This window comes from Phalacrocorax carbo, chromosome 9, assembly GCF_963921805.1.
Source record: "Phalacrocorax carbo chromosome 9, bPhaCar2.1, whole genome shotgun sequence".
In the NCBI taxonomy this organism is placed as follows: domain Eukaryota; kingdom Metazoa; phylum Chordata; class Aves; order Suliformes; family Phalacrocoracidae; genus Phalacrocorax; species Phalacrocorax carbo.
This window is the reverse complement of record NC_087521.1, coordinates 35,497,638-35,524,044: the sequence shown is the minus strand read 5'-3', so window position 1 is coordinate 35,524,044 and position 26,407 is coordinate 35,497,638. Positions and strand designations below refer to the sequence as shown.

At 52.0% G+C, this 26,407-nt stretch overlaps 1 protein-coding gene across 4 annotated transcripts in view; it reads right to left on the bottom strand.

The window, feature by feature from the left end:
* Positions 1-8,826: 8,826 nt before the first annotated feature.
* Positions 8,827-26,407, bottom strand: part of FERMT2 (FERM domain containing kindlin 2) — a 51,694-nt gene continuing 34,113 nt past the window's right edge. The window contains exons 4-16 of one of the 4 annotated variants that reach the window (XM_064461116.1): positions 26,066-26,098; positions 25,387-25,612; positions 25,139-25,241; positions 24,697-24,804; positions 22,292-22,426; positions 20,176-20,225; positions 17,476-17,600; positions 16,153-16,259; positions 15,582-15,803; positions 13,330-13,350; positions 12,685-12,809; positions 12,312-12,453; positions 8,827-10,202 (exon numbers count right to left, since the gene is read on the bottom strand). In XM_064461116.1, the coding sequence (XP_064317186.1) occupies positions 10,029-10,202; positions 12,312-12,453; positions 12,685-12,809; positions 13,330-13,350; positions 15,582-15,803; positions 16,153-16,259; positions 17,476-17,600; positions 20,176-20,225; positions 22,292-22,426; positions 24,697-24,804; positions 25,139-25,241; positions 25,387-25,612; positions 26,066-26,098 (1,571 nt within the window). In that variant the 3' untranslated portion in view covers positions 8,827-10,028. The remainder of the gene's footprint in view (positions 10,203-12,311; positions 12,454-12,684; positions 12,810-13,329; positions 13,351-15,581; positions 15,804-16,152; positions 16,260-17,475; positions 17,601-20,175; positions 20,226-22,291; positions 22,427-24,696; positions 24,805-25,138; positions 25,242-25,386; positions 25,613-26,065; positions 26,099-26,407) is intronic. The other 3 variants (XM_064461117.1, XM_064461118.1, XM_064461119.1) reach the window with 3 other exon arrangements.

The following is a 26,407-nucleotide window of genomic DNA, read 5'->3' as shown; positions in this document are numbered from 1 at the left end:
AACTGCTTCAGTAGTTTGCTAAGGTCTTTGCGTGGGCTGTGCCAAGGGGAGCTGCTCCTGCGTGGTGCTCCCACCTCCTCTGCCCAGGGTGATGGCCCTCCTGGACACAACTAGACCTGGTGGCAGTTTGTGCCAGTGGCTTTACTCCATCTATCCTTCCTTCCACCCATCCATCCATCCATCCATCCATCCATCCATCCATCCATCCATCCACACCTGGGTGTATTTGCATCCTCCATCCCTGACCCCCTCTTTGTGCTGAGCTTCAGCCAGATGCAGCCAGGTTCGGGGAGAGCAGTCCCCAATTTCCCTCCGAAGGAACCCCCCACCCCTATTGCGTGGGGTGGGGAGACTGTGGCCAACCCACCCCCAGCTCTAGTGGAGTCAATCCTGGATGGAGATGGGCAGAGGGCCTGGATGAAACAGTAAGCACGTCCCAGCTCTTCTTATCTCTGACCAAACTGCAGATGGATCTGTGATTGAAAAAAAAAGAGAAAGAAACCCAGATCTGGCATGTGGGTACAGAGAACAAACTTTCAGATTTGGGGGCTATTTTAGCTCTGGGTGTATCAGAGCACTGGGAGGGGGACCGTGACAAGATGTGTGTTTGCTCTGATTTCCCCACCAGTTTTTAACTTCTTGTGTGGACTGTTTACAGAGACCTCTGTGCCCTAGGACATGCTGGGGAGGAGTGAAACTCCAGGTGTCAGCAAGGGAGGGACAACAGAGGGAAACACCCTGAGTGAAGGACTCAGAGAATTGCCCATGGGATGGCCATGAATCTCGTGTGTGAAACCAGTGAGTGGCAGTTGGTCCCGGGGGTGGAAAAGGACAGCTGGGCTTTCGGATCTGAGCTGGCTGCAGGCTCACTGGGTGCTGACAGTGACTGATACACTCGTGGGACTGAGCATCGTGCCATGGCCAGAGCGAGCCATGGACACACTCCTGGTGTCTTGGGGCCACCTGCAGCGGGTCCATCTCCATGTTCAGGCAGTGATCCCTCTTCAATCACAGCTGGCAGGCGATGAGGAATGTGCTTCGCTGTGCCATGGTCACCTGTGGCCCATCTTGCCTGGCTGACCCTTCTCACAGAATCAGAGAATTATTAAGGCTGGAAAAGACCTCTAGGATCATCAAGTCCAACCCCCAACCCAACACCCCCAGGCCTCCTAAACCATGGCCCCAAGTGCCACGTCTACATGGTTTTTGAACACCCCCGGGGATGGTGACTCCCCCACCTCTCTGGACAGCCTGTGCCAAGGCCTGACCACTCTGTCAGTGAAGAAATTTTTCCTAATCTCCAACCTAAACCTCCCCTGACGCAGCTTGAGGCTGTTTCCTCTCGTCCTGTCACTGGTGACCTGGGAGCAGAGACCAGCCCCCCCCTCACTCCAGCCCCTCTCAGGCAGCTGCAGAGGGCGAGAAGGGCTCCCCTCAGCCTCCCCTTCTCCAGGCTAAACCCCCCCAGCCCCCTCAGCCGCCCCCCAGCACACTTGTGCTCCAGACCCTGCCCCAGCCCTGCTGCCCTTCTCTGGACACGCTCCAGCCCCTCAAGGCCCTTGTCCCGAGGGGCCCAAACCTGAGCCCAGCATTCGAGGTGGGGCCTCCCCAGTGCCGAGCACAGGGGCCCCATCCCTGCCCGGCTCCTGCTGGCCACACCAGTGCTGACACAAGCCCGGGTGCTGTTGGCCTTCTTGGCCACCCTCTAGGTGGAGGTATTACACATCAGATTTTATCTCACTCTGTGTCGGGACCCGCTCCCGCAGAGCAGCCAGGCGGGCAGCAAGGTCCCTGCCACCGTGCCTGTATCCTCATCGCCTGGGCGCTCCCCAGGAATTTAACAATGTGAATTTAACAAAACTTAGTGTGTCTTGGAGGGCTTAGGCCTGCGTGATGCATGCGTGGGATGGGAAGGATGAGCTGTGCTATGGGTGTGCATGGGCAGGGGAAGGACAGGGTTTGTTCCGAATGAAATGAGAGCCATAATGCAGGATTGTACCATGGGTTCTCCGGAGCATCTTCCCTTAATTCTGCTTTATGAGTTTCTCCTCCTTCCTCTTACCTTGTGGTGCTGTTGGAGGGGAAGGAGGGGAGGCAGGAAATCCTGCAGGGCTATTTTTGTACTCTGGATTAATTAACAGTGTCGTTAAGGGACTGGGATTGGCTTGGCCGCAGAAGGATGATTTGGGAAGCGGCAGTTCCAGATGTGCTTATTCCCAGGCCATGAGGGCATCTGAGATAGCAGGGGGTTTGGCTGTGGGTGCTGGGGGAGCGGTCAGGGCCGGACTCTGCACTGTGCACCATGCCGTGCCCAGGGGCAGCTCCACCCTTGGGGCAGCGCGGCCCTTCGTCCCACCACGAACTGCTGCTGCAGGGCTGGGAGGGTCTGTCTGCTCATCTTTTAGGTCATTGGAAATATTTTCTTTTTCTTTTCTTGCAACTCTGCATAAAAGGAGAATGTTAGAAGCGCTCACCTAGTGCTCTCCTTGGCGCTCAGCTTGTTCCCCTCCCAGCAACGTTACCTGCTCTCAGTGTCTCTTCCAGTATCTGGCACGTCAGTGCTTTTGAAGATTTAACACCCCTCTTCCTTCCCGCTGTCAATTCCCCATTGGACTCAGACATGTTCCCATCCGCTCCTTCTGTTTATGGGAAGGGGAAAAACATTCAGGAGATAAAACAGCCGCCCCTGGCCATCACCCGGACCCTGCGGCGGGGCGGCTTGCCATTGAGTTCAAGGGGAGCCCCTCGGCTATAAGGCCGTGGCCTTTGAAGTGCCTGACACATGATTTTCAGCTGTGAGACGATATGAGTCAGATGTGGGCCCTCCAGACAGCTGCCCCGGATGGGGCACGGCAGGGATGGGGGCTGGAGGTGGCCTCGGGGCAACTCTGTCCCTCTGGCGTGATGGGCAGAGATGGGGGTGCCTTGGGGTCTGGGCTGGCTGAGGGTGTATTTACTGCATGTTTGCTTTGGGGGAGCAACTTGGGGTGTTTGTCATTGTGGGGGGAGTCAGGCAGAGGGGACGGGCTGGTCGATCGCTGAGACGGGACCTAAGCTCTAGGTAGGGACATCGCCTGTTTGGCTTGGTCTCAGACCTATTGCAACACCCTCCCTCACCCTGTTTTGCCTGAATCTGTGCGCATCCCAAGCTCCCAGCGTTACACCTAGGGCCTTTCCAAGACTTTCTGGGCTGCTTCTTTCCAGGTTTACCTTTCCTGAGAGCCCTTCTCTGCCTCTCTGCCTCGTCAGGGCAAAAGCAGAACACCCAAAACTCTTTCCTCAAGGTCACCGATAGCGACCAGCAGGTTTTTGCCTGGCTGGGGTAAGGCGTTGCCTAGTGCATTCAGGATGCTCGATGTTGTGATTGCCAAAGCCCTAAGAGGAGCAGGTGGGGAGGTGGCTGGGGCAGATGTAGATGTCTGGGAGCTGGCTGCGGGCTCCCCGCTGCTGGGCTGGCCCCTCTGCTGTCTGCCCTGGGTGAGCAGGCGGCAGAGCCGGCTGGAAATGCGGCGGTGAAAGGTGAAAGCAGGATTTAGATGGGCTCATTTGGCTGGGGACCATCACCTTCTCTCCCAGCAGCCTGCCAGCAGGACAAAGCTAACACCTGAGATCAGCAGCGGTGCTCTGCCCTGAGATTAAGGAATTGCACAAGAGAAATAATAGAGCTGCTGTTGTCCCATCCTGCAAGCCCGGTTTGGAGGGCAGTGCAGGGGCATGTGGAGCCTCTCCTGAGCCAGGCTGGGGAAAAGGGTCTTTGCTTTCTCCAAGCACCACCAGAATTTCCCGGTGGCCCCTTATGCTTCCCCTGAACTGATCTGGTGCCTCCCTCTGGGACATGTCCCCAGGCAAGGGACAAAGGGAAGCAATTCCCAGCTGGGGTCCCTGGCGTGAGTCAAATTTCTAACCCAGATCCTCTCCCATTTCTTTTACGCCCCCTTTCCCAGGCAGGAAATCAAAGCCCAGCTTGCTCGTTAGGGGCAGACCAGCTGCTGACCAAAAGCAAAAAAAAAACAACCCCAAAAACCCAGAGCAAATGCTTTATTTGCTCAAACTGCTGTTTTCTCAGAGGAGGGGGAGTGGGAGTCCTCCAGCCAGAGCCTTCCCACCAGCCGGGGATCTGCGGCTTCGCTGGGAGCCGCCAGCGCAGGGAAGCTCCATTTCCAGGTCTTTGTCTTAACTAGGGATCAAAGGGAAAACTTTCTGAATAATTTCAGTATCTGACAGGTTCTTGCATATTTGAGTCACTTTAAAATATGGGGTTAGCCTTTCTGGCTCACTGGGGCTGTAGGAAAATATTTTGATGCTCCTGTGTCAAGCTAAAAAAAGAACACCCCCCCCACCCCCCCAAAGTGCAAACGCTGCAGCCTCTTACAGGGATCAGATAAAATGCTGATCAAACCAATGTAAGCTTCCCACCAGCTTTTTCGGGGTCAGTTTGGCATGATGAGTTTTTGAATTCTTCTTAAACTAGTGTTTCCTATCCTCTCCCTCCCCAGCCCACCGCCACGCTTCCCCCAGGTGAGTTTTTGGCTCCCCGTGTGGGGAAGGTACAGGTTTGCCTCCTTGGGGCATCACAGACCCGCAGCCTCGATAACACCCTGGGAAAAGTCCCCTGTTTGCATTCTGCAGTTATGAAAACCAGACAGAGGAGCTTAAGAGAAACCAAAGGAGCAGTTTCTGAGCGGGGTGGGGGGAGACTCAAGCCTGAAATATGTGGAACAGCTGGAGGGATGCAGGGGATTTCAAAGGGAAGGCTGGGATGCCAATCGAAACGGGAGCAGGAGCAAGGCCAGGCTGCTCGGACCGCATTGCACTGGTGCTTACGGGAAAAGATGCAAGGGGGAAGGCACTTTTTTTTTTTTAAAATCTATAACATCCAGCAGATATTTATAGATCTTTTATCTCTTTAGTGCCTTGGTGCCACAAATAAGAGCGTGCAGTGCTTTTATGATACTTAAAGAAAACAAATAGAAACACCACTGGTTTCCAGAAAGATTTTGAGCCGTGCAAGCGTCGTCACTGATCAGTCTGAATTCAATTAGACTGATGAACCCGCTCCTGCCATCCGAGTTGGTGCCGCTGCCGAGGGCTTTGGCTCTTCACCATCCTTTCCTGCATTGAAGACGAGGGTTAATACACCCCTGGTAATACACCTGGGAAGTGAGAGTTTCTCAGCAGCCAGACCAAAGCAGGCAACTCACATCCATGCGTGGTTTCATCTCTGGGCCGGATCCTGGTGGCGACGCCTGGTCTGGGTTTCCTGCGTCCCCAGGCAACGCTGGGTAAATCCCTGGTGGCCCCGAGTGCCCGTGGGGTTGCCCAGGGACCCTCTCCTCCGGCTCACGCAGCACGCGGGGCAGGTCAGGGTGAAAGATGCTGCTGATCCCAGCCCTGCCAGACTCCTGGCCCCCAGTGATCAACCAAGCGAGGGGCTTGAAGGGGCCAGAGGAGGCCGGGGAAGGTGCTCACATCACCCGGGGTGTGAGCACTGGGTGTTTGGGAGGTGCCTTCACACCCAGCTGGCCCCAGGGAGCTTGCACAGGCCACCCAGGAGCCCCTTCCCAGCCCGAAGTCTGGAAAGTCCCCACTGTGCTTCCTGCAGGGCTGAGATGCTGAAATGACTCATCTGCCTTGGTTTTACTATGGATTAATTTGATGAGCTTTCACAGCTCCTGCCTGCTGCGGGAAAGCCCTGCTTCCCAGGGTGGCCATCCCACGGCAGACAGCTTTCCCCTGGCACCCTTGGAAACAGGCCCCATGCTCCCGTCTGTCCTGATCACAGGCAGCAACCCTGTTGGAGGTCGTTTTGTCTTATTGCTCCCTGAACCAACCAGCTTCCCCAAATGTCATCTTTCCATTGATTCACAGCAGCGGGATGTGCCTCTGTACCCCTCCTCGCTGCAGGTGTCAGCCCTGTGTTGGAGATATTTATTTTTTGCTTTGTTTTTAAAACCTCCATGGGGCTGCAAATCTCTCCCCTATACAAAACTCTGCTGTTCCTGCTTTAAAACCGCTATGTGACTTGCCCATCTGCACCGTATTAAATTACTTGGGGCTTAAAAAGCTGTATGAATCCTAGCCGACACCCCAGCCGCTACCTTGCTCAGACAGGCATGCAAATCCCCTGCGTGCATTAAGTGAAGTGGTTTTTTTTCACCCTGGCAGCCGGTTTGCATCAGTACCTTTTGGTGAAGTGATTTATTTTTTCCTCCCCCCCCGCCCCAAGGTCCTAGAGCAGGGTCAGCATGGGAGGAGCATCCATCCCCCTGGCCCTGCCTGCTGTTGTAGGGCTGGATTAATCCTGTTTTCAGGCACCTCTGCCACTTTTTTTCAGTTAAACTGGGCTTTAAGCAGCCCTGTTGGCTCTGAACCTCCCTCCTCATCATCTGCTTATCAAAATAGTTGGAGATAATTTTTTTTTCCCCAGGGCAGCCACCAGTTTGTGGATGCCAGACAGTTCCTGCTTTTCCTCCCTGAGGCTGAGTCAACCCAGGGGGCTGCGAACACCCACGGGCTGGTTTCTCTTTGGTTTTCATTTTGTTTTTACTTTGGTTTACTTTTTTGTTTACCCAAAAGGGTCAACCACAACCAGATTTCACTCCATCAGCAGAATATACCTCCACGTCTCCCTTCAGTGCTGGTGCTGGGGAACTGGGATTTGCCTTGCCTTGCCAAGACCCTCCTCATCCTCCGTTGTTGGCTTTAATACCCAAACACCCCCAAACCCACCTGGCCTCCCACACATGGCTGGAAACCCTCTGTGCCCACCATGTCCTGGTTTCCCTTTGACTCAACATCATCCCACCAGCGATGGCTGGTGACTATGGGAGGAGCAGCAGAGCAAACGCCATGGTCCTTGTCCTGGCACCGGCTTGCTGTCGCTGCTGCCTGTCCCTGGGTGAGTCGTCCATCCCCTCCCACGGGCTCCAGCTCTCACTTCCCCAAGCCATCTTGCAATGTGTTCCTCGTGCTCCGTCCTCACCGCCGTGTCCGGCCTTGGCGTGCGGCAGTTCCCATCCGTGCCGGCCAGCCCGGTGCTTGTGATGAGCTTTGTGCTCTATTTTATCTGGTGTTTCTCCAGACTTTAGATAAACCACAGATTTTTTTTATCCCCCCCTGCCCCCTCCACTCCAACAGTTCATTTTCAGTTGCATCATTTCATCCAAGGAGAAAGGAAAGACAGCCTAGAAAACTCGGCAGCCTCCTTCGGATCACCTTGAAGCCCCCCGCAACCCCCTCGCTGCTTTCCAGCCTCCTGCAAGCGCCCACACCGCTCCCCACTTCCCACCCAGCTTCTCTCATCCTTGGAGGGCTGCGCAGGGAAGGGCTGCGGTTGAAACCAGCCTCTGCCTTCCCATGCCCCTTCCCCGACCTCCTCTGCCTTTCCCCTCAGCGTTTCCTGCCTTATCGCCTCCCGCAGCTGCAAAATCGGGCCCCGATTCGGCGCGGAGGCATTGGGGATGGACGGGCAAGAGGCTGCATCTTCTCTCCCCACCTTTTCTCTCTCTGTTACACCTCCCCATTCCGCATAACCTCAGGCTGTGAAATAGGAGGTAAATATTTTTCAGTGAGCCATCCCCATCACGCAACCAGCTTCGCTGCTATTCCAGGCCAGGCACGTTTTTAGTGCTGTGCCTCACCCGTTCCTGCATCCAGAAACTCCCAGCGCCTCCTGCCAGGAGCATGCACGCCTCTCCTCCGTTCGCGTGCCTCCCGGGGCTGCCTGGACTTGCTGAGCAGCTGGGAGCTGCCAGCACCCAAAACAACAAGCCCGTGGGCGTGGGGCAGGGCTGGGAGCATCCCTGGCACATCCCGAGCACACCTCTGACCCAGCCGCGCTGTCGTTTGCGGTGGAATCGCCTGGCACCGTTGGGCCACCCTTTCCCTCTGCTTCTATGGAGCAAGGACGCAACCTGTCCAAGAGCAGGTGGTGCAGAAAATAAGCGGCTAACTGCAGAAATGCAGCAGCGATGGGGGAATGCATGATTTCCTGCAAGCACTGTCTAGGAGGGCGCAGCCTGGGGAAGATGCTGCAGGCATTGCTGTCACCTGCCCCTCTGTGTCCAGCCAGACCTGGAGGTGCAGGTGAGCAGCCGTGCGCTGGCGCCCCTTTCCCGTCCCTCCTCGCCTCCCTCCAGCCCCGCTGCGGCTGCGCCATGTCAGGATGGGATAACCTGAAGCTGGGAACCGGCCCACATGCGGCCAAGCAGCATCCCCAGCCCCTCTCTCCAGGTGTTTTTGGGCATGGAGCTTTCATGGTGCCGAGTGGGTGGGTGAATCCCTGGCAGGCACCTCTGCGTGGGCAGCATCCCTACCCCACGGAGCCGCAGCATCTCTGACGCTTGCCGAGTCCCTGCTCCATGGGCAGTGGGGTCAAGGGGTCGCCCTGGAGATGAACCCAATTTCATTTCACTGCCAATTGAAAATAAGTTTTAAGCCCACCTTGCAAATAGATCGATTTTCCTTCTCACCAACATAACTGAGCCCAGTGTGCTGAGGCTGTTTTACACCCCAGCGCTCCAACAGCAGCCTTCAAATTAGGTCACGCCAGGGCACGGACTCCATGTCTCCCAGCAGCATCTTTCCCCACGCCCCCCGGAGCTGCTTCCCCACTACCTACCTGGCCAGGGATGAGGGCTAAGGCTGCTGCCTCGGAATCTCCTGCCCCGTCACTGTATTTTGCTTTGTTTTTTGGTGGTATTTCGCTTTGGCAAGCTCGGGATAAGGCAGCGGGATGGAGCGGTGGCAAGGGGTCGCTGTATCAGATGGGAGCTCCTCATGGCCCTGCCGTAGCACAGTTAAACCACAAACACCAGGAGCGGCGGCTGAATATTAAATAAAAGATTTTACTTTTATTTAAAATAAAATGCATTTTATACATAGTCTTGAAACCATAGACTACAGGAACGCAGCACTGGTTATTCCCCGGCGTTAGGGCGGGGCAGGAGATGGCTCCCCGTTAGCGTTAACGCTGCGCTGGCTTAACGAACAGGGAGGTCCTGGCCCCAGGTATCAGTTAGCGAGGGTGTTGTGGCGCAGCTCTGAAATACTATTTAACTTAGAAAAAACATTTACTGGACTGAAATTGGGTTTTTTGTTTTTTTTGTTTGTTTCTCGGTTACTCTCCTTACCCCTTACAGGCATACTATAGTTAATGCTGATAAACCAGACCTATGCAATATTCTAGCTGGTTTGTGAGACTAGTTTAAAAAAACTGTACATTCTTATAAAATTTGTGTTTTTTACATTAGTTACACAAAACCTGTACTTCATAGACCTTTACTTCATATGGCAATGAAAAAGTTTGCATATCGTAGGCAGAACAGTGACTATGCTGGTGAATACTAAAAGTGTCATAATACAATACGGTGTAAAAATAAAATAAAATTAAAAAATAAAAGGACAATATAAATGATTATCAAAAAGCAAGTTAACAGATAAAACCAAGCTATAACAGACTAGCAGAAGATCATCTTCGAGGCCACACGCAACTGTCTTCAAAGTCATGTCAGGCACCTGTAGCAGTCCCGGTGCATGTAGTGTGAAAGGAGAGATGGCGATTCTAGCTGTGGGTAGGACGACTTCAAAACAGGTCAAATGTACAGAATAAAAAAAAAAAAAACACAAAAAAAGGGAAGAGAACACTCATGCATTAAACATGATAAATAGACTTCATATAGGTTAAGCCCTGGATGGCTTTACGAGAAGATGGCTTAGAGTTTTCTCAGAAAATTGGCTGTTTTAAGTCAGTCAAATCTTATCCTGATCTGCCCATCAGATTCTGTATCTAAAGGCCAGCGTCACGATCGCCTGGCCCAGACACGGTCTTGTTATAGCAAATTAACAGAAGTGCTCATTAGTGCACACAGATTAACTGGTCTGGCAATGCAAAAATTTTCATGATTAAAAAAAAAAAAAAGATACATTTCAAGCTTACTTTATTAAGCAGCATATTTCAAAGAACAGCTTTTTAAAGTTAAATATTAATATGGCCATGGGGTTTCCTCTCGGTGTACAGTACATGGGACTCACACCCAACCACTGGTCAGTTTGTAGAACATCTCTTCGTCTAAACTCTCATTCTGATCTTTCGCTCGTGTTGACAAGAAGATGTAGCCACCGATGAACTCGTGAACCACTTTGCAATCCACCTCCGTGCAAATGAAGGACACCCGAACATCGTCTGCGAACTCCACCGTCACCTAGAGGGCAAAAACCCAGGGGTGAGCCTCACCAGCGCCTTCCCGAAGGAGTTACACTGACACAGGCTCTTCCTTTCTGCCTTATGCTTCTTTTCTGTTAGACCAGGTGCCTTTTCCTGTTGCCTGAGCAAAAACCAGTGATGTCAATGATGATTTGGACTTGATGATCCTATGGGTCCCTTCCAACTTGAGATATTTCATAGAATCACAGAATCATTAAGGCTGGAAAAGACCTCTAGGATCATCAAGTACAACCCCCAACCCAACACCCCCAGGCCTCCTAAACCATGGCCCCAAGTGCCACGTCTACATGGTTTTGGAACACCCCCAGGGATGGTGACTCCCCCACCTCCCTGGGCAGCCTGTGCCAAGGCCTGACCACTCCCTCGGTAAGGTAAAGACATTGATCCTAATACCCAATCCATACCTCTCCAACACAGCTTGAGGCCGTTCCCTCTCGTCCTGTCCCTGGTGACCTGGGAGCAGAGACCAGCCCCCCCCTCACTCCAGCCCCTCTCAGGCAGCTGCAGAGAGCGAGAAGGGCTCCCCTCAGCCTCCCCTTCTCCAGGCTAAACCCCCCCAGCTCCCCCAGCCGCCCCCCAGCACACTTGTGCTCCAGACCCTGCCCCAGACCCGCTGCCCTTCTCTGGACACGCTCCAGCCCCTCAAGGCCCTTCTTGTCCCGAGGGGCCCAAACCTGAGCCCAGCATTCGAGGTGGGGCCTCCCCAGTGCCGAGCACAGGGGCCCCATCCCTGCCCGGCTCCTGCTGGCCACCCCAGTGCTGACACAAGCCCGGGGGCTGGTGGCCTCCTTGGCCACCCGGGCACTGCTGGCTCATGCCCAGCCGGCTGTCAGCCAGCACCCCCAGGGCCTTCTCCGCCGGGCACTTCCCAGCCCCTCTGCCCCAGGCCTGCAGCGTTGCCTGGGGTTGGTGTGACCCAAGGGCAGGACCCGGCCCTTGGCCTTGTTAAAGCTTATTTTATGATGCAATGATTGTTGTTAAAATGTTTAGATACAGAAATACCTTTTATTGCTTTTTAAATTATGTTGTTCTCTGGTGACTCAGAGACAACGACCCGGCGTGTTTGCACCGCTCGGTGGTCAGCACGTGGCGACATCCTCTTTGCTTCAAGTGAAACAGAGACCGGGCACAGACCTGCCGAGGGCTGGAATTTCTTTCCAGTTTTCCCTGCGAGCGTATTCTGGTTTTGTACGTTGAATTTTGGCCGCAGAAATGCTTTATGGGGGCTGGGGGAGCTCATTTTGGAGTGACTGAATAGACTGTTCATTTATTGATGCCCGTTACTTTTTTGTTCTCCCATCACTGACAGCTCGGCGGGAGGGAGGGGGATTCCCAGCAGAGTATCCAAGCTGAATAATTGGGATATTGGGGCTTGCAACTGGGTCAAAACAAAGACTCTGAGGCAGAGGGGAAGCTGAATAATTTCTCCAGCCACTCTTAACGAGCCGCAAACCGCAGGAGAACAGCCCTCACGTACCCCTGGCAATTTTCATCGGGGGGTTGTGCTGAAAAGGACCACAAAAAGTTTGTCCACCCAAACGTAACGGCTGGGTAAAAGCCCATCTCGGAGCCTAGTGAAGGGTCTGCTGTTGCTTTTCATGGCTTGCATGGAAGTCTGAAGTATGTACTGCAAATAAAATGAATTTTTGTACGGCTAAGGCCCAGTACATTTATGTTACTGGTTAGGATCAAGCCTGAGCACCAGTTCTGAAGTTTAATTTTATTTAGCTGCTTTTGAGCGGGTGTTCAGTGACCGGAGAAAATTGTTACGCATTAGGTGCATAAATGGCTGCGTTAAAGAAAGATTCTCTTTTTTTGTTTGTTTTGCTTCTTTTTAAGGGCCATACTCAACTCTAGCAGCAGTTAGGACAAGATCTGTGAGATCTCCAAGGACGGTGGAAAAGGGAGGAGAAACTGTATTACATTAATGTAGCCAGATGGGACGCGCTTTAGAAAATGGTGATGTGAAAACCTGACTTTTTAAAAGCCAGCTTACAAAGTCAACTTAAAAAAAACCCCCAAGAGTGGCGTCCATCTCATGTAACAGGAGCGGGGGAAGCGGCCAAAGTGTAAAACACCGGCTCACCATTTTAATCTCCCAGTTCACGTTCCACTGCTTCATGTTGCTGAACCGCCAGGTTTTGACGGCGTCGCCCGTGCTCGCGTCCATCCGTATCAGCCGGTTGTAGGCGATGCCGATGAGCTCCTCCTTCTTGCCCCCCTGGAACCTGCGACGACACGGCGAGGGATTAATAAATGCACGGCTGTGATACGCGGCTACGCGTGTTAAATTCAGCAGCTGAGTTAACTTGTAAAATCGGTTTTGTAAGTTGATGCAATTAATGCTTTGCATTTCAGTTCCAGTGCAAATTCCACAGCTAAGTATGCGCTGCAGATTTAACGTACTCCATGTATTTATTAATTAAATCCCTCCTGTTCTGCCCAGCAGACCCACCGACCTTGCAATGAAATGCGTGATGCCAAACTCCGGCAGCGACTGCCAGGCTTGAATAAACCGCATCTTCGCCTCGATGAGACTCATCTGAGCGACGTTCTGGTGGGCTTCCAGGATGCGTGCCGTGATCTGCGGGCAGCCAGACACACCGGCTTTAGGCGAGGGGGCGTGTTAGCGGCACCACGACCGTCGCGCGAACGGGTAACGACGCGGGAGGCGTTTGGGAGCCGGCGCGGTTACGAACAACGCAGATAATTGATAATTTCTATCCTGAGGTATTATTTCAGCTACGACTGCTCAAAGCCTGCGACCACGGCTGATAAACGTGGAGCTGCTTTTGCTTCGTATCTCCAGACATATAAAAGCAAATATAGATCTGAGCTGTCTGGAGGCAAAGAGCCGCTCAGGCTCGTCTAGTTTAAGACGCAGGATGTGAGCAAAATGCAGGGCAAATTTCTGGTGTAGGGTTTCTAGTTTTGCAGTGTAAATCATTGGGGACCATTATAAAAATCAAACAGGGCCCAAGTTTCTCCAGGGGGTGTGTGGGTTTTGTTAGTATTTTCACTGCTGCTCTCCAAACCAAAGGGGTTCTAGACTATTTCAAGTTTTATCTTAAATTTATCTTAATTTTATTGTTGCTGTCACTTACCAAGTCTCTTACATAGCCTGGCTGTAGATGGCAAGGCGAAAAAAAAAAAAAAAAGAAAAGGAGGCAGAAAGAAAAAAAAGCAATCAGAAATACGGCAACAAAGCAAAGAAAAAGTGTAAATTAACTGCAAACCAAAGTTCAAGCAAAAAAAAAAAAACCACATGCACCATCTCTTAGGCAGAAAAGCAGCCAAAGTGAACGTAAGGACGGAGAGCGGACAAGCGAGCGGAGACTCGCCCCTCGTGCCAGCGCTGCCTGAGCACCGGTGCGGTCCCAGCCGGCTGGCACCGTGTAGGGATGGTTTTGGTCCCACTGGTGGATGAAGGGGAGGACGAAGCTGCTGGCTCAGAGGAGAATCTGTGTCCTCACGCTCCTCTCCACGCCGCTGCACAAACTCAAACCCACTTACTCGCAGAGGAAGCTCAGTAGCTGACTGTGGGCCCTTAGCTCAATAGCTCCTTTTATTTGAAATATGCTGGGAAATGATGGGGACGCTGCTCGCGGTGACAAGCGGCTGCAGGATAACGTCAGCTGGGACACGCAGGGCTGCGGGGGGAGGTGGCCTTGCCCTGAGGGTGGACAACCCCGGGGGGTTTCCTGGGGACGCATTTGTCCTCACAAGCTGGCTGAACGCCGCTCCGACACCCAGCTCCAGCAGAGCACCTCAGAGCTGTGAGTAAGCTTATGTTGGGGTTTTGTCCCCAAACCCAACCTTCCAACCCTACGCGGAGACAGACACCGCCCGAGTGGGTCTGGGGCTGGTGTGGGATCAAGCGCCTCTATAAATCCTCCAGCGAGGCCCACTGCCAGTTCCCATTTCAGCACCATCTGTGGGCTGCGCGACCTCCTCCTCCTCCTCACCCCGTGCCGGGGCGCGGAGGGACCCTCGCGGCCAAATTCCTTGCATTCCCGCGGCCTCCATCCTTCCATCCCTCCCAGCCGTGCCGGCACGCGTGCGTGCCACCGGCAAACATCCTCCGCTGCTGCAAGCTCTGCCCCGGCCATAGAGGAAAAGCCTAAATCTGGTGTTCAGCCGACATCTATAGGGGACCCGGCGTTTGCGTCGCAGCCGCCGGCCTGGCCTGGAGCTGGGCGAGGGCTTGTGCCCCATCCCTGCGGTTTGATGGAGGTTATTTTTATAACAAGGATACCTGCACGGTAAGCAAGTTCTGCGATCTAATATTTTTCCAGGTGCCTCCATTTTACTGAGTTCAAACCTAGAAGGTATTATATATGTTAAAATGGTATATTTATGCAGCCTCTCCTCCATCCAAGTGGATATAAAGGCTTATTCAGAAGAATAATAAGGGCTATATAAAATATAACTCCACTGCCAGGAAATCGTCGTGCTGTGCCAATAAAAAGTTACATTTTTCCTGCTTCTCTGACTTGCTGCCTTCTTCTGGGTTTGGAGGAATCGTACGTAGCCACAGCCAGCCTGACGCACACAGGCTGCGGAGCTACAGCTGAACAATTAAGTCACCGAAAGGCCATGGAGCAATGCCTTACTTATTTTTGTCACCGTCCTGACATATAATGTCTTTCAGAAAGTCATGCATTTATTTCCAGCGCAGAACAGTTCGGCCCTGTCATGCATGGACTGAATGCAGCGTGGGGTTCAAGCACAAGTCACAGCAACTCAAAATGAAGCAATGTTTCAAGGACTGGCATTTGGAAGTAGTGGAAGAGCAAAGAGAGAAATATGCAAACCGCATTACAGCCAAGTCTGGTTAAAGCACTGCAAACAACTGCAACTCCACTGATCCTGAGGATTTCTGCAGGGACTCTGTGCAAGGAAAGGGGTTTTAATCCCAGCACCGGGGACTGATTTCATCTCATCGCTGCTACATCTGCCTGGGGAGAGACCGGGGCAGCTGGCCCATGCTTTGCTGCACCGTCACTCGGTATCGGCAGGGGCAAAAACCATTCCCCCGTTTCAAACCGTTCCCCACGTTTTTAAAATAAATGTAAATAAATTTAAAATGTATTTAAAATAAACGGTTCCCCGTTGCTGAGGCTGTGTACGTGCACCATCGCATACTGTACGGCATAATTAAGGTGGTGGGTGCCATCCCCAGGTGCTGGATCGAAACCACACACTTCAGCTGGCATTTCATTTTAGTAACCGCGTGCATCCGATTAAGTGACAACATCCAAAACACGTAGTGTTAAACACTGGCTACCGCCGAAACGGGTGCACGGTCAGCCCGGTCCACGCCAACACCGCGCCGGGAGGGCGGGCGAGCACGTACCTGCTTGTTCTTGTACTTCTTCAGATAGCGAGGAGAAACCAGACACTCAGGGTTAATGTCGGTGGCGATTTGTTCTGGGATCAGCTGCGGGTCTGGGTTTAAATGCTGCATTTTCAGGAAGGAGAGGATGTTCTGTACTTCCATGCCGTAGGAGCTGTCGGCCATCGTCTTGCCCTTGGAGGCCAGGCGGCAGGCGGCCATCCAGCTGGCGTACTGCGTCTCCTGCCCCCCAAAGAGAGACCCGTGTCCGTCAGAGCCGTGGGGGTGCCACCTGCCCCCCCAGATAAAGCTCCTGGGAGAGTTTATTTTCCTCCCAGCCCCCAGGGACTCAAGCACACACAGAGACGGGCAGAAACCAATGTGTAGACCACAGCCATGGGACAAAGCCAAGGAAGAGCAGGGGCTCGTTTCCTACTCCAAACTCACACGTGTGCTCACATGCAACGCTGAACGTTGAGTTCAGACACACGTGAAGGCATTTTGTATTTTATTTTAATTAACACCAGCCACACGGCACATCTGAGCATGAGCTGATGGAGGGCAAAGGGCAAAGAGAGGGCGATAAACTTACGTTATCGCAGCGAAGCCATATTTCATTCATTCCCTCCGCCACCGGAATCAGAAGTTTGATGTTAAACTTCTGACCAGAGATGTTCACGTCAGGGGTAACTTCACATCCTGTAACAAGGGAGCCAGTGTTTAACAGGGATGTGAAGAACTACGCTTTAAAAAGAGGGGGGAAAAAAACAAAAGAAAGAAATGAAAAAGCAAAGTGCTCCAACTAAAGGGTGTCCGACAGCATCTCAGTGCTGCAAAGATCTTACACCACATCTCCAACGCGATGAACACTCTACACAGGAGGGATAAAAATTGTGTCAGGTGTCTCTTTTTCCAAGTGATAGGAAAAAAGGGGGAAAAAAGCAAGAGCTGATCTGAAAGCAACGCAGCCAAAGCTAATGCACGCCTGCAGGATTCATTTCATAGGTCCTGCATGGCCTCGCAAATGGACCTGATGGCTGGCAAATACCCTGTGACCCTGCAATTCTCATGAAAGGGTAAGAAAAGCTGGCTGGATGGGCGCTGACTCTCACATGAAACCCCTATGCGTTATTTTGGCCGGGTGCATCGCTGCTACGGTCAGTGGCGAGGTGTGAGCATCCCGCTTTCGGTGTCTGGAGAGAACTACAAGTGCTTGTATAAACACTGGGGGGTGATGAACTGAACGAGCCAAGTCAGCCCGGGCGCTGCTTCAACACCGCCTCCGAGATTTTTTAAAAGTGCCGTCACAGCAGATATGTCAAAAGCTCCCAAAAAGGTCCTGCGGGCTGGGCTTTGCGCTGCCTGCAGCCCGAGGTCGCTTGGCATCACATCTGCTCCTGCCTCCACGGGATAAAAAGCCTGAGCTTTCTGCAGTTTGGTGGCTGCCGGAGCAGGAATATTTAACTTGCCATAAGAAACGTCAGCAACAGAAGGAATTTAAAAACTCCTGGAGTTGAGTGAGGCTGCTCACAACCAGCACCAGGGAGAGGAGGAAAAAAATGTAAAGGCAGTGGAGGAAGAGAATGGTCTGTTCCCTCCAGCGCAGCGTGTGCTCTCCGCTGTGGGAGTTAGTTCTCTTCCTTCGGATAGCCACGACAAAAAGGAGTACGGCAAGTCGGCTCCCCATGGTGCTGGGGAGCCGGCGGTGCTTCCCCTTGGGGTCACACATACCACGTACTCACTTTCTAGAGTTTAAGTATATGCCATGTTATCAAACCCAGTCACCCTCAGTCCTTTCAACATATCTACCCAACCCTAGGATGGCAAGCCAAGAAGCAAAATCAGTGGGAAAACAAGACGCAAGAGGAGCAGCCTATTACTGGAATGAAAGTAACGCTGCTTACGCTTCTCTTACCTCTCAGGTTCATCTGGTGTGCAGGAGTCCCGTTGGATTCCTCTTTGCTTTTATAGCAGGAGATGGAGGTATCTTTGAAGGTGCACCAATACGGCTTGTAGCCTTTCAATGTCAGCTTCTTGGGCCTGCCAGAGGGACATTACATTTGGTTTAAGCTCCTAAACTAAGCTGCTGCACCAGGGAAACTCATTTCACCCTTGAAAACCTGGTGTGAGCGGCCTGGGGTCTGCCCACCCCCAGGATGGTCCCCGCCTGAGAGCTCAGCCGCCGCTCACCATCCCTTCGCTACAGCGTTGGGTCAAGAAGTTGTGCTGCAATTGCAAATTTGGACTCTCCAATCCCATGGAGGTCCCACTAACTTGGGGCAAGGTGGGGGGAGCTGGAGAACTGTGTTATAAAAATGGATGTGTCCAGGAACTGCTGCAAAATATTCATCTTCACCTGCCACATTAAACCGGGACCCCTTCGCTCAACTTCTGAAGGGAAGCGGTACTTCTAAAAGACTTGTCCGTCAAGCACATGCATGGGTACACTCGTAGTTTTCTTTTTAAATACTCCACATCAGAAAAGGTTCAGTTCCTTCCTATGGAAAACACGGATTTTGCCCAACTCTGCAGAAGCAGCGATGGCCCTGCGAGCCCCTCCCGGCACGGCAATACCCTGAGCCTGCTCATCCCACCACGAGCCCAGGACCTTCGAGGAGCTGCAAGTTTCTGATTTTCTTAAACCCCTGTCATTTCTAAACCCGTATCTGCAGTTTCTCATTGCAATGCATTTCTCACATCTCCATCCCAGGAAACAGCTGCTCAGCCCTAATCTGTAGGGGTGGCCCCAATTGCTTGTCCTCAGGGCTCTGCACTTTTCATTTCCAAGCAAAAGCGTGCTGGGGGCTGCTTGGGGAAATTAGGGAGGTGGGGGAGAAACACGGTGTCTGCCTGAACTCCTGCTCCCACACCTCTGATGGACATCTGAGCTTGGGGCATCTGCTGCCTCCTCCTGCCTTTGCTGGTTTTCCTCCTCCTGAAGCCCTGGCACACCCAGGCAATCTGCCCCGTGCAGACTTTACAACTGCAACTTCCTCTGAAAGCTGTCTCCCACTACAGAAGAAGTCACCAACCTCCAGCCAAGCCATCCTACATGTGCAGGTTTTCCCATCCTTTGCTTTGCAACCTTCACTAAAGATGCTTTAGTGCATCTTTACCGTCTTGAGCTCTTTTGGGGGGCTCCTTTAAGTTGCAGGCAGGGCATTTTGGCTGGCACGGGCAGTAACCCAGCTGGCAGTGGAGAGAGGAACATCCCGAGTCTCTGCAGCAACACCAGGCAAGTATAGGAACATATATATAGGCCTTAGCTATAAGGCATACTAGGTACATATATTGCAGCTCCTCCCCAGTGAAGGGGACACAGAGGCACATCCAAAGCTGGGCCAGCTCCTAACATCGCGCCATTTATGTTGTGTTTCTGGCAGTAAAATACTACTTGGCCCTCATTTTTAGGAGCAAATGGCAATTCTGTGCTTCCCTGCCGCGGCAGGACAGCCTCAAATCCCAACCTCAGGGTTCGGCCTTGCACCGGCTGAGGAACCAGCAGCCTCTTGCTGCTCCATCTCCCGCCCCACCAACTGGCACGCCAATTTGCAACTAATTAGCTCCCTGAGTCGTGCCTAATTTTATTGGCAAATAAGTACATCAAAGGAAAGAATAAGTTTTTTAGTTTGTTTGTTTGTTCAAGGGGGGAAAAAACACCTACTCAGATGCAGGGCACAGGCTGCAGCCCTGAAACTTTGCCCCAGTTAAGACAGACCGCAAGCCCAGGCAGACGCGGAGACCTTATTAGTTCACCTTCGGAGAGGGAGAGAGTTTTTCAGAACAGAAGTGGCAGGTTCTGGCTCCGGAACCAAACAATTAATAAAATAAAGGCTCGTTCCAGAGCTATTTCACTGCCCACTGCTTTTGTTCTATATCCTATAGCTATGAAATCTCATCATTGTTTCCAGAACTTTCACCGTAACCCTTCCCGCAGCAGGCAGTAAATTGCAAAAAGACGGTCGCGGCTGCCAAAATGTTACTCAAAGTCCAGACGCTGCCGTTCCCGGTTTCCACGTACCACCATCCAAGTCAAAGCAAAATTAAAAAAACCAAAAACCCTAAATCCTGAGTGAGCTGGACGAGGAGCACAGTCAGCTAAACCTGCTCCTTTTGGCAAGCAGAGGGCAGACAGAGCGGGATCCCGGCTGTTTATAATTCGTCCGGCCTCTTGCAAACCAGGAGTATCTGAGCAAGTTTCCTAGGTTTCACTCCTAATTTTAGGATGGCTCGGTTACTTCACGGGCATTAATCTGTTACAGAAACATGCCGGCACGTGCTGCTGGCTACGGGGTGCAGCAAGCTCTCCCGGAGGGACGCGTACCTGCCGGGGTGGGGACAGTGGGAGAACACTCTGGGTTTTATAGTTAAGAACTTAGTGACTCTGCTACAGGATAAACAAGTAAAATGTTTTAATAGCAAGAGAGGGCAGATGCTCTGAGCTGTGGGATTACACAGCGATCGCTTGGTGGCTTTTCACACAAGATAACAAAGTGGTGCGCAGCGAGATCTTTAGTCCAGGAGACAAAAAAACCGATGGATATTAGGCGGCAGGACCATTAATTATTCACAGACATTACCAGTTTCACAAGCACCTCTTCCCATCAGCACTTACTTGAAGACTTTAATGTAGTCGGCGAGCTCCGGGATGGAAGTGATATCACCCTGAAAAGAAAAGGTTATCCCGTTCACCCGCCTGCCCGAGCGGAGCCGGGGTGGTGGGGCCGGGAGGGGAGGGATGCTGCGCAGCGGAGGAAGCCGGCGGCAGCTTCACCGGCCAACATCGGGGGCTCAGGGGTCACGAAAGTGCTTCTGAGAAAGCCTCATCCACTTCACGGGAGAAGCAAGCAGGGAAAAAGCTATTGCACAGAAGTGCTGTTTGGAAACCGGAGGACAAGGTTTTATTTTCCTTTGAGGAATTCCTGCTGCCGCTGGAGCCAATTCCCACCCGTGAGGTCACTGGCGGTCAGACCGGCTCGTGTTCGCACAGGGATTTTTCTCCTCCCTTAGTTATTTCCTTATGCTCCAAACAAAAGGAAAAGAAGCTGCTCTGCACCTCCATGGAGGACCTGGGGAAGGCCTTTCTGACAGTCTAGAAAGTTTTTTTTTTCCCCCAGCTTTTTTAATATTGAGTTTATCTTCACATTTTGCTTGAGCAAAATATACAGGGTGGCACTTGCAATTCCCACAAGCTCGAACTACGGGGTTTTTGAAGGACAGAAACAGCAAAGACTGCTCCAACAGCTTCCAGCAGCAAGACAGTTTACTTTCTGTCTGCAATGAGCAATGCTGTTTATAGATACCACAGGGAAAAAAAATGCAGAATCTAAACAAACAACCCAGTAATTGCCTATTATCCGTATTCAATTACTCGAATGCATCTGGAAATGGCTACTGCTAGCAACCCCTACGGAAAGGGATGGAGTTTTTTTGATGAATCATTATGGTCTTCACTCCTCTCTGGCAGGGACTGTTCCTTAGCACTGTGCTTCAAACCCGGTTTTGCAAAGAAATTACAGAAGATCTCTTGGAGATAAAAGCTTGTCATTGTTTCTGTCTCACCGACGCAGCGCTGCTCTCCCCACGGAGACTGGTTAATGCTGTAAACCTCTGCTGTTATTAACGCTAGTAAAGCAGGCTAAGTATGGATGTTAACTTTAAAAAGACCCTTCGTAAACACTTAAAAAAATTACATGAAGTGTAAGACTGGCAAATTTCAGGGGTTTTAGGGTTTGCAAGAACTTAAAATGAAACTCAGAGATGGCATAAGTGTGCAAAGTGCCTGGAAAAGCTGTGCTGTGCCAAGTCTGACCGGCCCTGATCCTTTTACTGCAGTTTAGTTTTTGGGCTTTATGTTTTTAAAGGTGGAAACCCAGTGTTAAAACAGTGTATCAGGAAAAAGATGAAATCCTCTGAAATACAGTCATAGCACACTCCAGGCTAAAATCGAGTCTAATAAAAATAGGCTTTCATAAGCGTAAGTTATTTCTGAAAATCACAGCGGCTGTTTTAGGTGCTGGAAAACTCGGCCATGAATTAGAAACGGTGGAAGAGAAACCTCAGCGTGAAGAATTCAGTATTTTGGAAAGTTGAGAGCGAGAACAGAAACCAAATTAATTTTAATTTAGTTTTCCATTATTTCACTGGGAAGGAGGCTTGGTGCAGGGTGGGGGGGGTTCAGTAAGATCCCGGCTCCCCCGGGACTTCTCCAACACCGTTTGGTCTCATGGTCCCAGCAGGAAAAATGCAATATTGCACTTGACTTCTGCAGCAATGCAGAGCTGGGCACATGGGTGAGTTCTCCCTGCTAAATTAACTGTAAACACCCAAAAAACAGCAGGCGGTCTTGCAGCTTAAATGAAGCCTTTGGTTCAATATGTACATGCGCTTAAAGGGGTTTTTGTGCCACGTTGGGCTCAGAGCAGAGCTCGGCGCTGTCCCCACGACGGACACTGCCCGGGGTCCCCTCCCATCTAAACTATCCCTTGGTATTTTAAAAAATACTATTTTTAAGAAAATATTATTGGGGTCTGTGTTCTGCATTGCTTCACTGGGCCTGTGGGCAACTTTCTCATGCTGTAAAAGCAGGAATAGAAAAAAAGGGAGAGGAAGGAAATAAAAAAGGTTGGATGCCTGGAAAAATTCCCAGCTCGGAATGGTTATTCCTGCCTCGTGCGAGGTGAGGACGGGACGCACAAGCCACCCTGCCACCGCGCGCCTGCAACCCTTACCAGGATCGTTGACGTTTTGCCACCCTCCAAAGTAATTTCCAGATCCGAGAGCGCAGCATCCACCTCATCCACCTCCTTGTCGCTGTTGTTCAGGTGGTTTTCCGAGGACATGATGGACAGCTTATTGATGTGGTACTGAAAGGCAAGGCACAGCATTTCACCGGGATGCGCCTGCGATCAGCCGGATGACGCGGGCTCGTCACGACACAGCCGCCGTGCTTGGGAAGCGTTGTGGAAAACTGGAGAACTGGGCCTGTTACCCTCCGCGGGAGCAGAGCCCGGTGAGGGCTGAGACCTGGGTGCAGTCGAGTCAAGAATGACCAGCTTGACTGTTTTCAGCCCAAGGAGTTGGTGGTACAAACCCTGAAGGACTGCTCTGGACCCTGCAGGGCAGAGCTGCTCTTTTCACAGCATCACAGCCTGGTTGAAGTTGGAGGGGACCTCTGAAGGTCATCTGGTCCTACTCCTGCTCAAGCAGGGCCACCTGCAGCCGTTGCCCAAGACCGTGCCCAGGTGGCTTTTGAGTATCTCTGAGGATGGAGACCCCACAACCTCCCTGGCCAGCTTGTGCCAGTGCTTGGTCGCCCTCACAGTAAAACAGTGTTTCCTGATGTTCAGAGGGACCATCCTGTGTTTCAGTCTCTGCTCATGGCTTCTGGTCCTGTCACTAGGCTCCACTGAGAAGAGCCTGGCTCCATCTTCTTTACACCCTCCCTATATACACTGATCACAGAATCATAGAATCATGGAATTATTAAGGTTGGAAAAGACCTCTAGGATCATCAAGTCCATCCACCAACGCAACACCCCCAGGCCTCCTAAACCATGGCCCCAGGTGCCACGTCTACATGGTTTTTGAACACCCCCAGGGATGGTGACTCCCCCACCTCTCTGGGCAGCCTGTGCCAGGGCCTGACCACTCTGTCAGTGAAGAAATTTTCCCTAATATCCATCTAAACCTCCCCTGACGCAGCTTGAGGCCGTTTCCTCTCGTCCTGTCACTGGTGACCTGGGAGCAGAGACCAGCCCCCCCCTCACTCCAGCCCCTCTCAGGCAGCTGCAGAGAGCGAGAAGGTCTCCCCTCAGCCTCCCCTTCTCCAGGCTAAACCCCCCCAGCCCCCCCAGCCGCCCCCCAGCACACTTGTGCTCCAGACCCTGCCCCAGCCCCGCTGCCCTTCTCTGGACACGCTCCAGCCCCTCAAGGGCCTTCTTGTCCCGAGGGGCCCAAACCTGAGCCCAGCATTCGAGGTGGGGCCTCCCCAGGGCCGAGCACAGGGGCCCCATCCCTGCCCGGCTCCTGCTGGCCACACCAGTGCTGACACAAGCCCGGGTGAGCAGAGGGGAAGGATGCCCTTCCCTCGACCTGCTGGCAATGCTTTGCCCAGTGCAGCCCAGGACACCATTCACCTTTGCTGCCCCAAGGGCATGTTGCTGGCTCATGATCAACTCGGTGCCCACCAGCATCCCCGGGTCCCTTTCTGCCAAGCTGCTTCCCAGCTGGGTGGTGCCCAGCACATACTGGTGCCTGGGGTTTTCCTCCCCCGGGGCAGGACATGGCATTTCTTCCTGAACTTCATGAGGTTCATGTTGGCCCTTTTCTCCAGCCTGCTGTGGTCCCTTTAGATGGCAGCATGACCCACTGGCATATCGGCCTCTCCTCCCAGTCCAGGAAGATGCATTCCATCTGTTCCTACCTCAGAAAACCACAACATCCATAAAATCTCACGTGAAGGAGCATGCCCAACTCACTCTGGACTGCTCAGAGGGCTACACTGAGTCTTTATACTCCTGTTTCACTCTTTTTTTCCTAGGCGGGGCCCTAGGAGCAGCCAGCCCTGCTCTGGCCAGGAATGCTCTTCCTGCATCCTGCAGCAACGAGGCGTGCTGGACCACACATAGTAAATGGCCTGCCATCCGTCTTACAGAAGTCAATAGCAGGTGTAGTATTTATGCCAAATCACACAGAGTATTTCATAAAACAGATAAATAAATAGTTCTGGGAAACCCACAGATTATCACCAGCTGTTTGGGGGGCAGCGTGCCAGAAACACACAGTTCAGTAACCTAGTGTACTTACTGGGGTTTTTTAGAAAGGGCAAAAGTAGAAGTTAAGATAGACATAAACATGTTTGGTAAAGGAAGGCCAAGTTCCTTTTCATGAGAAGTAATCAGCAGCAAATATTTAAATTACCTAATAAGCTCAAGTGTGGATTAGGAGACAGGAAACGATGTGACTTCTACCAGCACGAGAAGTCCAAACTCCCACCTAAGACAAGGTGAGGCTTAAAACACCAGTTAGAGCAGACTTCACTTATCGTGTTAATAAATATTCATCAATAGAGAAGTCCGCAAAGCTACAAAACCAAGTTTAATGACAAGTGTAAGCGTATCGGGCTGTCTCCTACCTGCAGCGCCGCAAACATCATCATTTCTTCCTCCGTGCACTCGATCTCCTCCAGCAGAATAGCCCATTTGGACTGCTCGTACAGCTGGTTGATCCTGATCGCGTCGTACTACGGCACAGCGCAAAAACATGGACCGGTTGTAAAACATACGAGCACAGCTCAAAGCAAACCATCTTTCAATTCAATGCAACACTTCAGTCCGAGACTGAAAAGCCTCTGCCACTGAAGTGGCGTGTCTCTAAGCAGCGCTTAGAGCATCTCTAGCACTACCTAAGCATTAGCAAACCAGCATGCGGGAGCACGCAAAGCCAGGTCTGATGCCTGCAAGACCGATTTCCAAAGCAGTGGAGGATTTACCAACACAAAAGTGCATTAGAGATAGAGGTATCCTTTGCTCAAAGCCTTTGCCTGCAAGATGCAAATAAAATAAATAGCTCTGTACCTTTGGATTCAGGTCAAAAAAGCTGTAGTACTTGAACCGGAGCAGCAAAGCTTCATTCTCTTTCACCTCCTGCTCCATAAGAGATCGGGATGAATCCAGCCATCTGTAAATTGTCAACATGGGATAACACACACGAAAAGCTCCGGAGAAGTCGCGATGATGCTTTCAAGAATGCAATTTAAAACCGCATATTGGGTGGGGGGGGGAAAACCAGAAGAAAAAAGCAGAAAAACAAATCCTTAACTCACCCTTGGTTGATTTTGGCTTTATCGAGCAGTGCCTGCGGCTTGTACATTTTTGCTAAGGACTCCGGGGAGGTGACGGGCTGGCTCACGGCCAGGATGCCCGGGTTCCCCTCCGACAAGGCACTGTCACCGAACCAGGCTGAAGTGGGTGACAGGGGACTGCCGTCGTGAGCGTCGTAGGTCGGCGTCATCGTTTTGCTATACAGTCCTGGGCTGGAATATATGTTTCCTACCGGTAAGAGGAATAGAAGCCGGGAGTGAGCTCACGGCCAAGCCCTGCCTGCTCCCCACCAAGCCAACTCAGACACAAACCCGAAGCCAGAGGATGAAAAACCTTCCCTTTTTTTTACCATTTTTTTTTTTTCCCGCAATGGGAAAACACACTGCGCTGCTTGTTTTCCCATGAAAAGCTGCCCCTCTCTCAGCTCTTCAGAGCAAAACTGACCGAAAACTCATTCCAGCCCAAATCCACGGGAAAAGGTGCAGGTCTCCCACGGTGGGAAACTCCTGCCCCCTGCGTTTCTGCGGCACCTGGGACACGAATGGCCCCCAACTTACCGGATTTACCTGTTGCTTAAAGATTTTGGAAGTCAAAAGTTTTAGAGGAGCAGGAAAATAAACTAAGGGCGCAGCCAAAGAGACCAGAGGCAGAGCGCAAAAGTCCTACTGAGGTGGAGCTCACCTTTGACGGGGCCGATGTAAAGAATATCGGTGCCTATAGAGAAGGAAAAGAAAGGAGGGAAGTGAGAAGGCGAGAGAAAGTCACCGGGAGAGTAGGAAAGGACAGAAGCTGAAAATGGGTATTTTCGGAAGAGGGCAGAACAGCACAGGTGAGGTTTAACCACCCAAACGGAGTGTTTGCAGCAGCGCCGGTGGACTTGGCAGGCAAAGCAACCCAAGTGACTCCACGGTTATTTTATTCACGTTACAAGAAAACAGCCGGGCACGGAAACACGGCATTTCACGGACGGAAAAGCTTGCTGAGACGGCCAAACAAATTTGCTATTAATATGCTGAGCAAGTG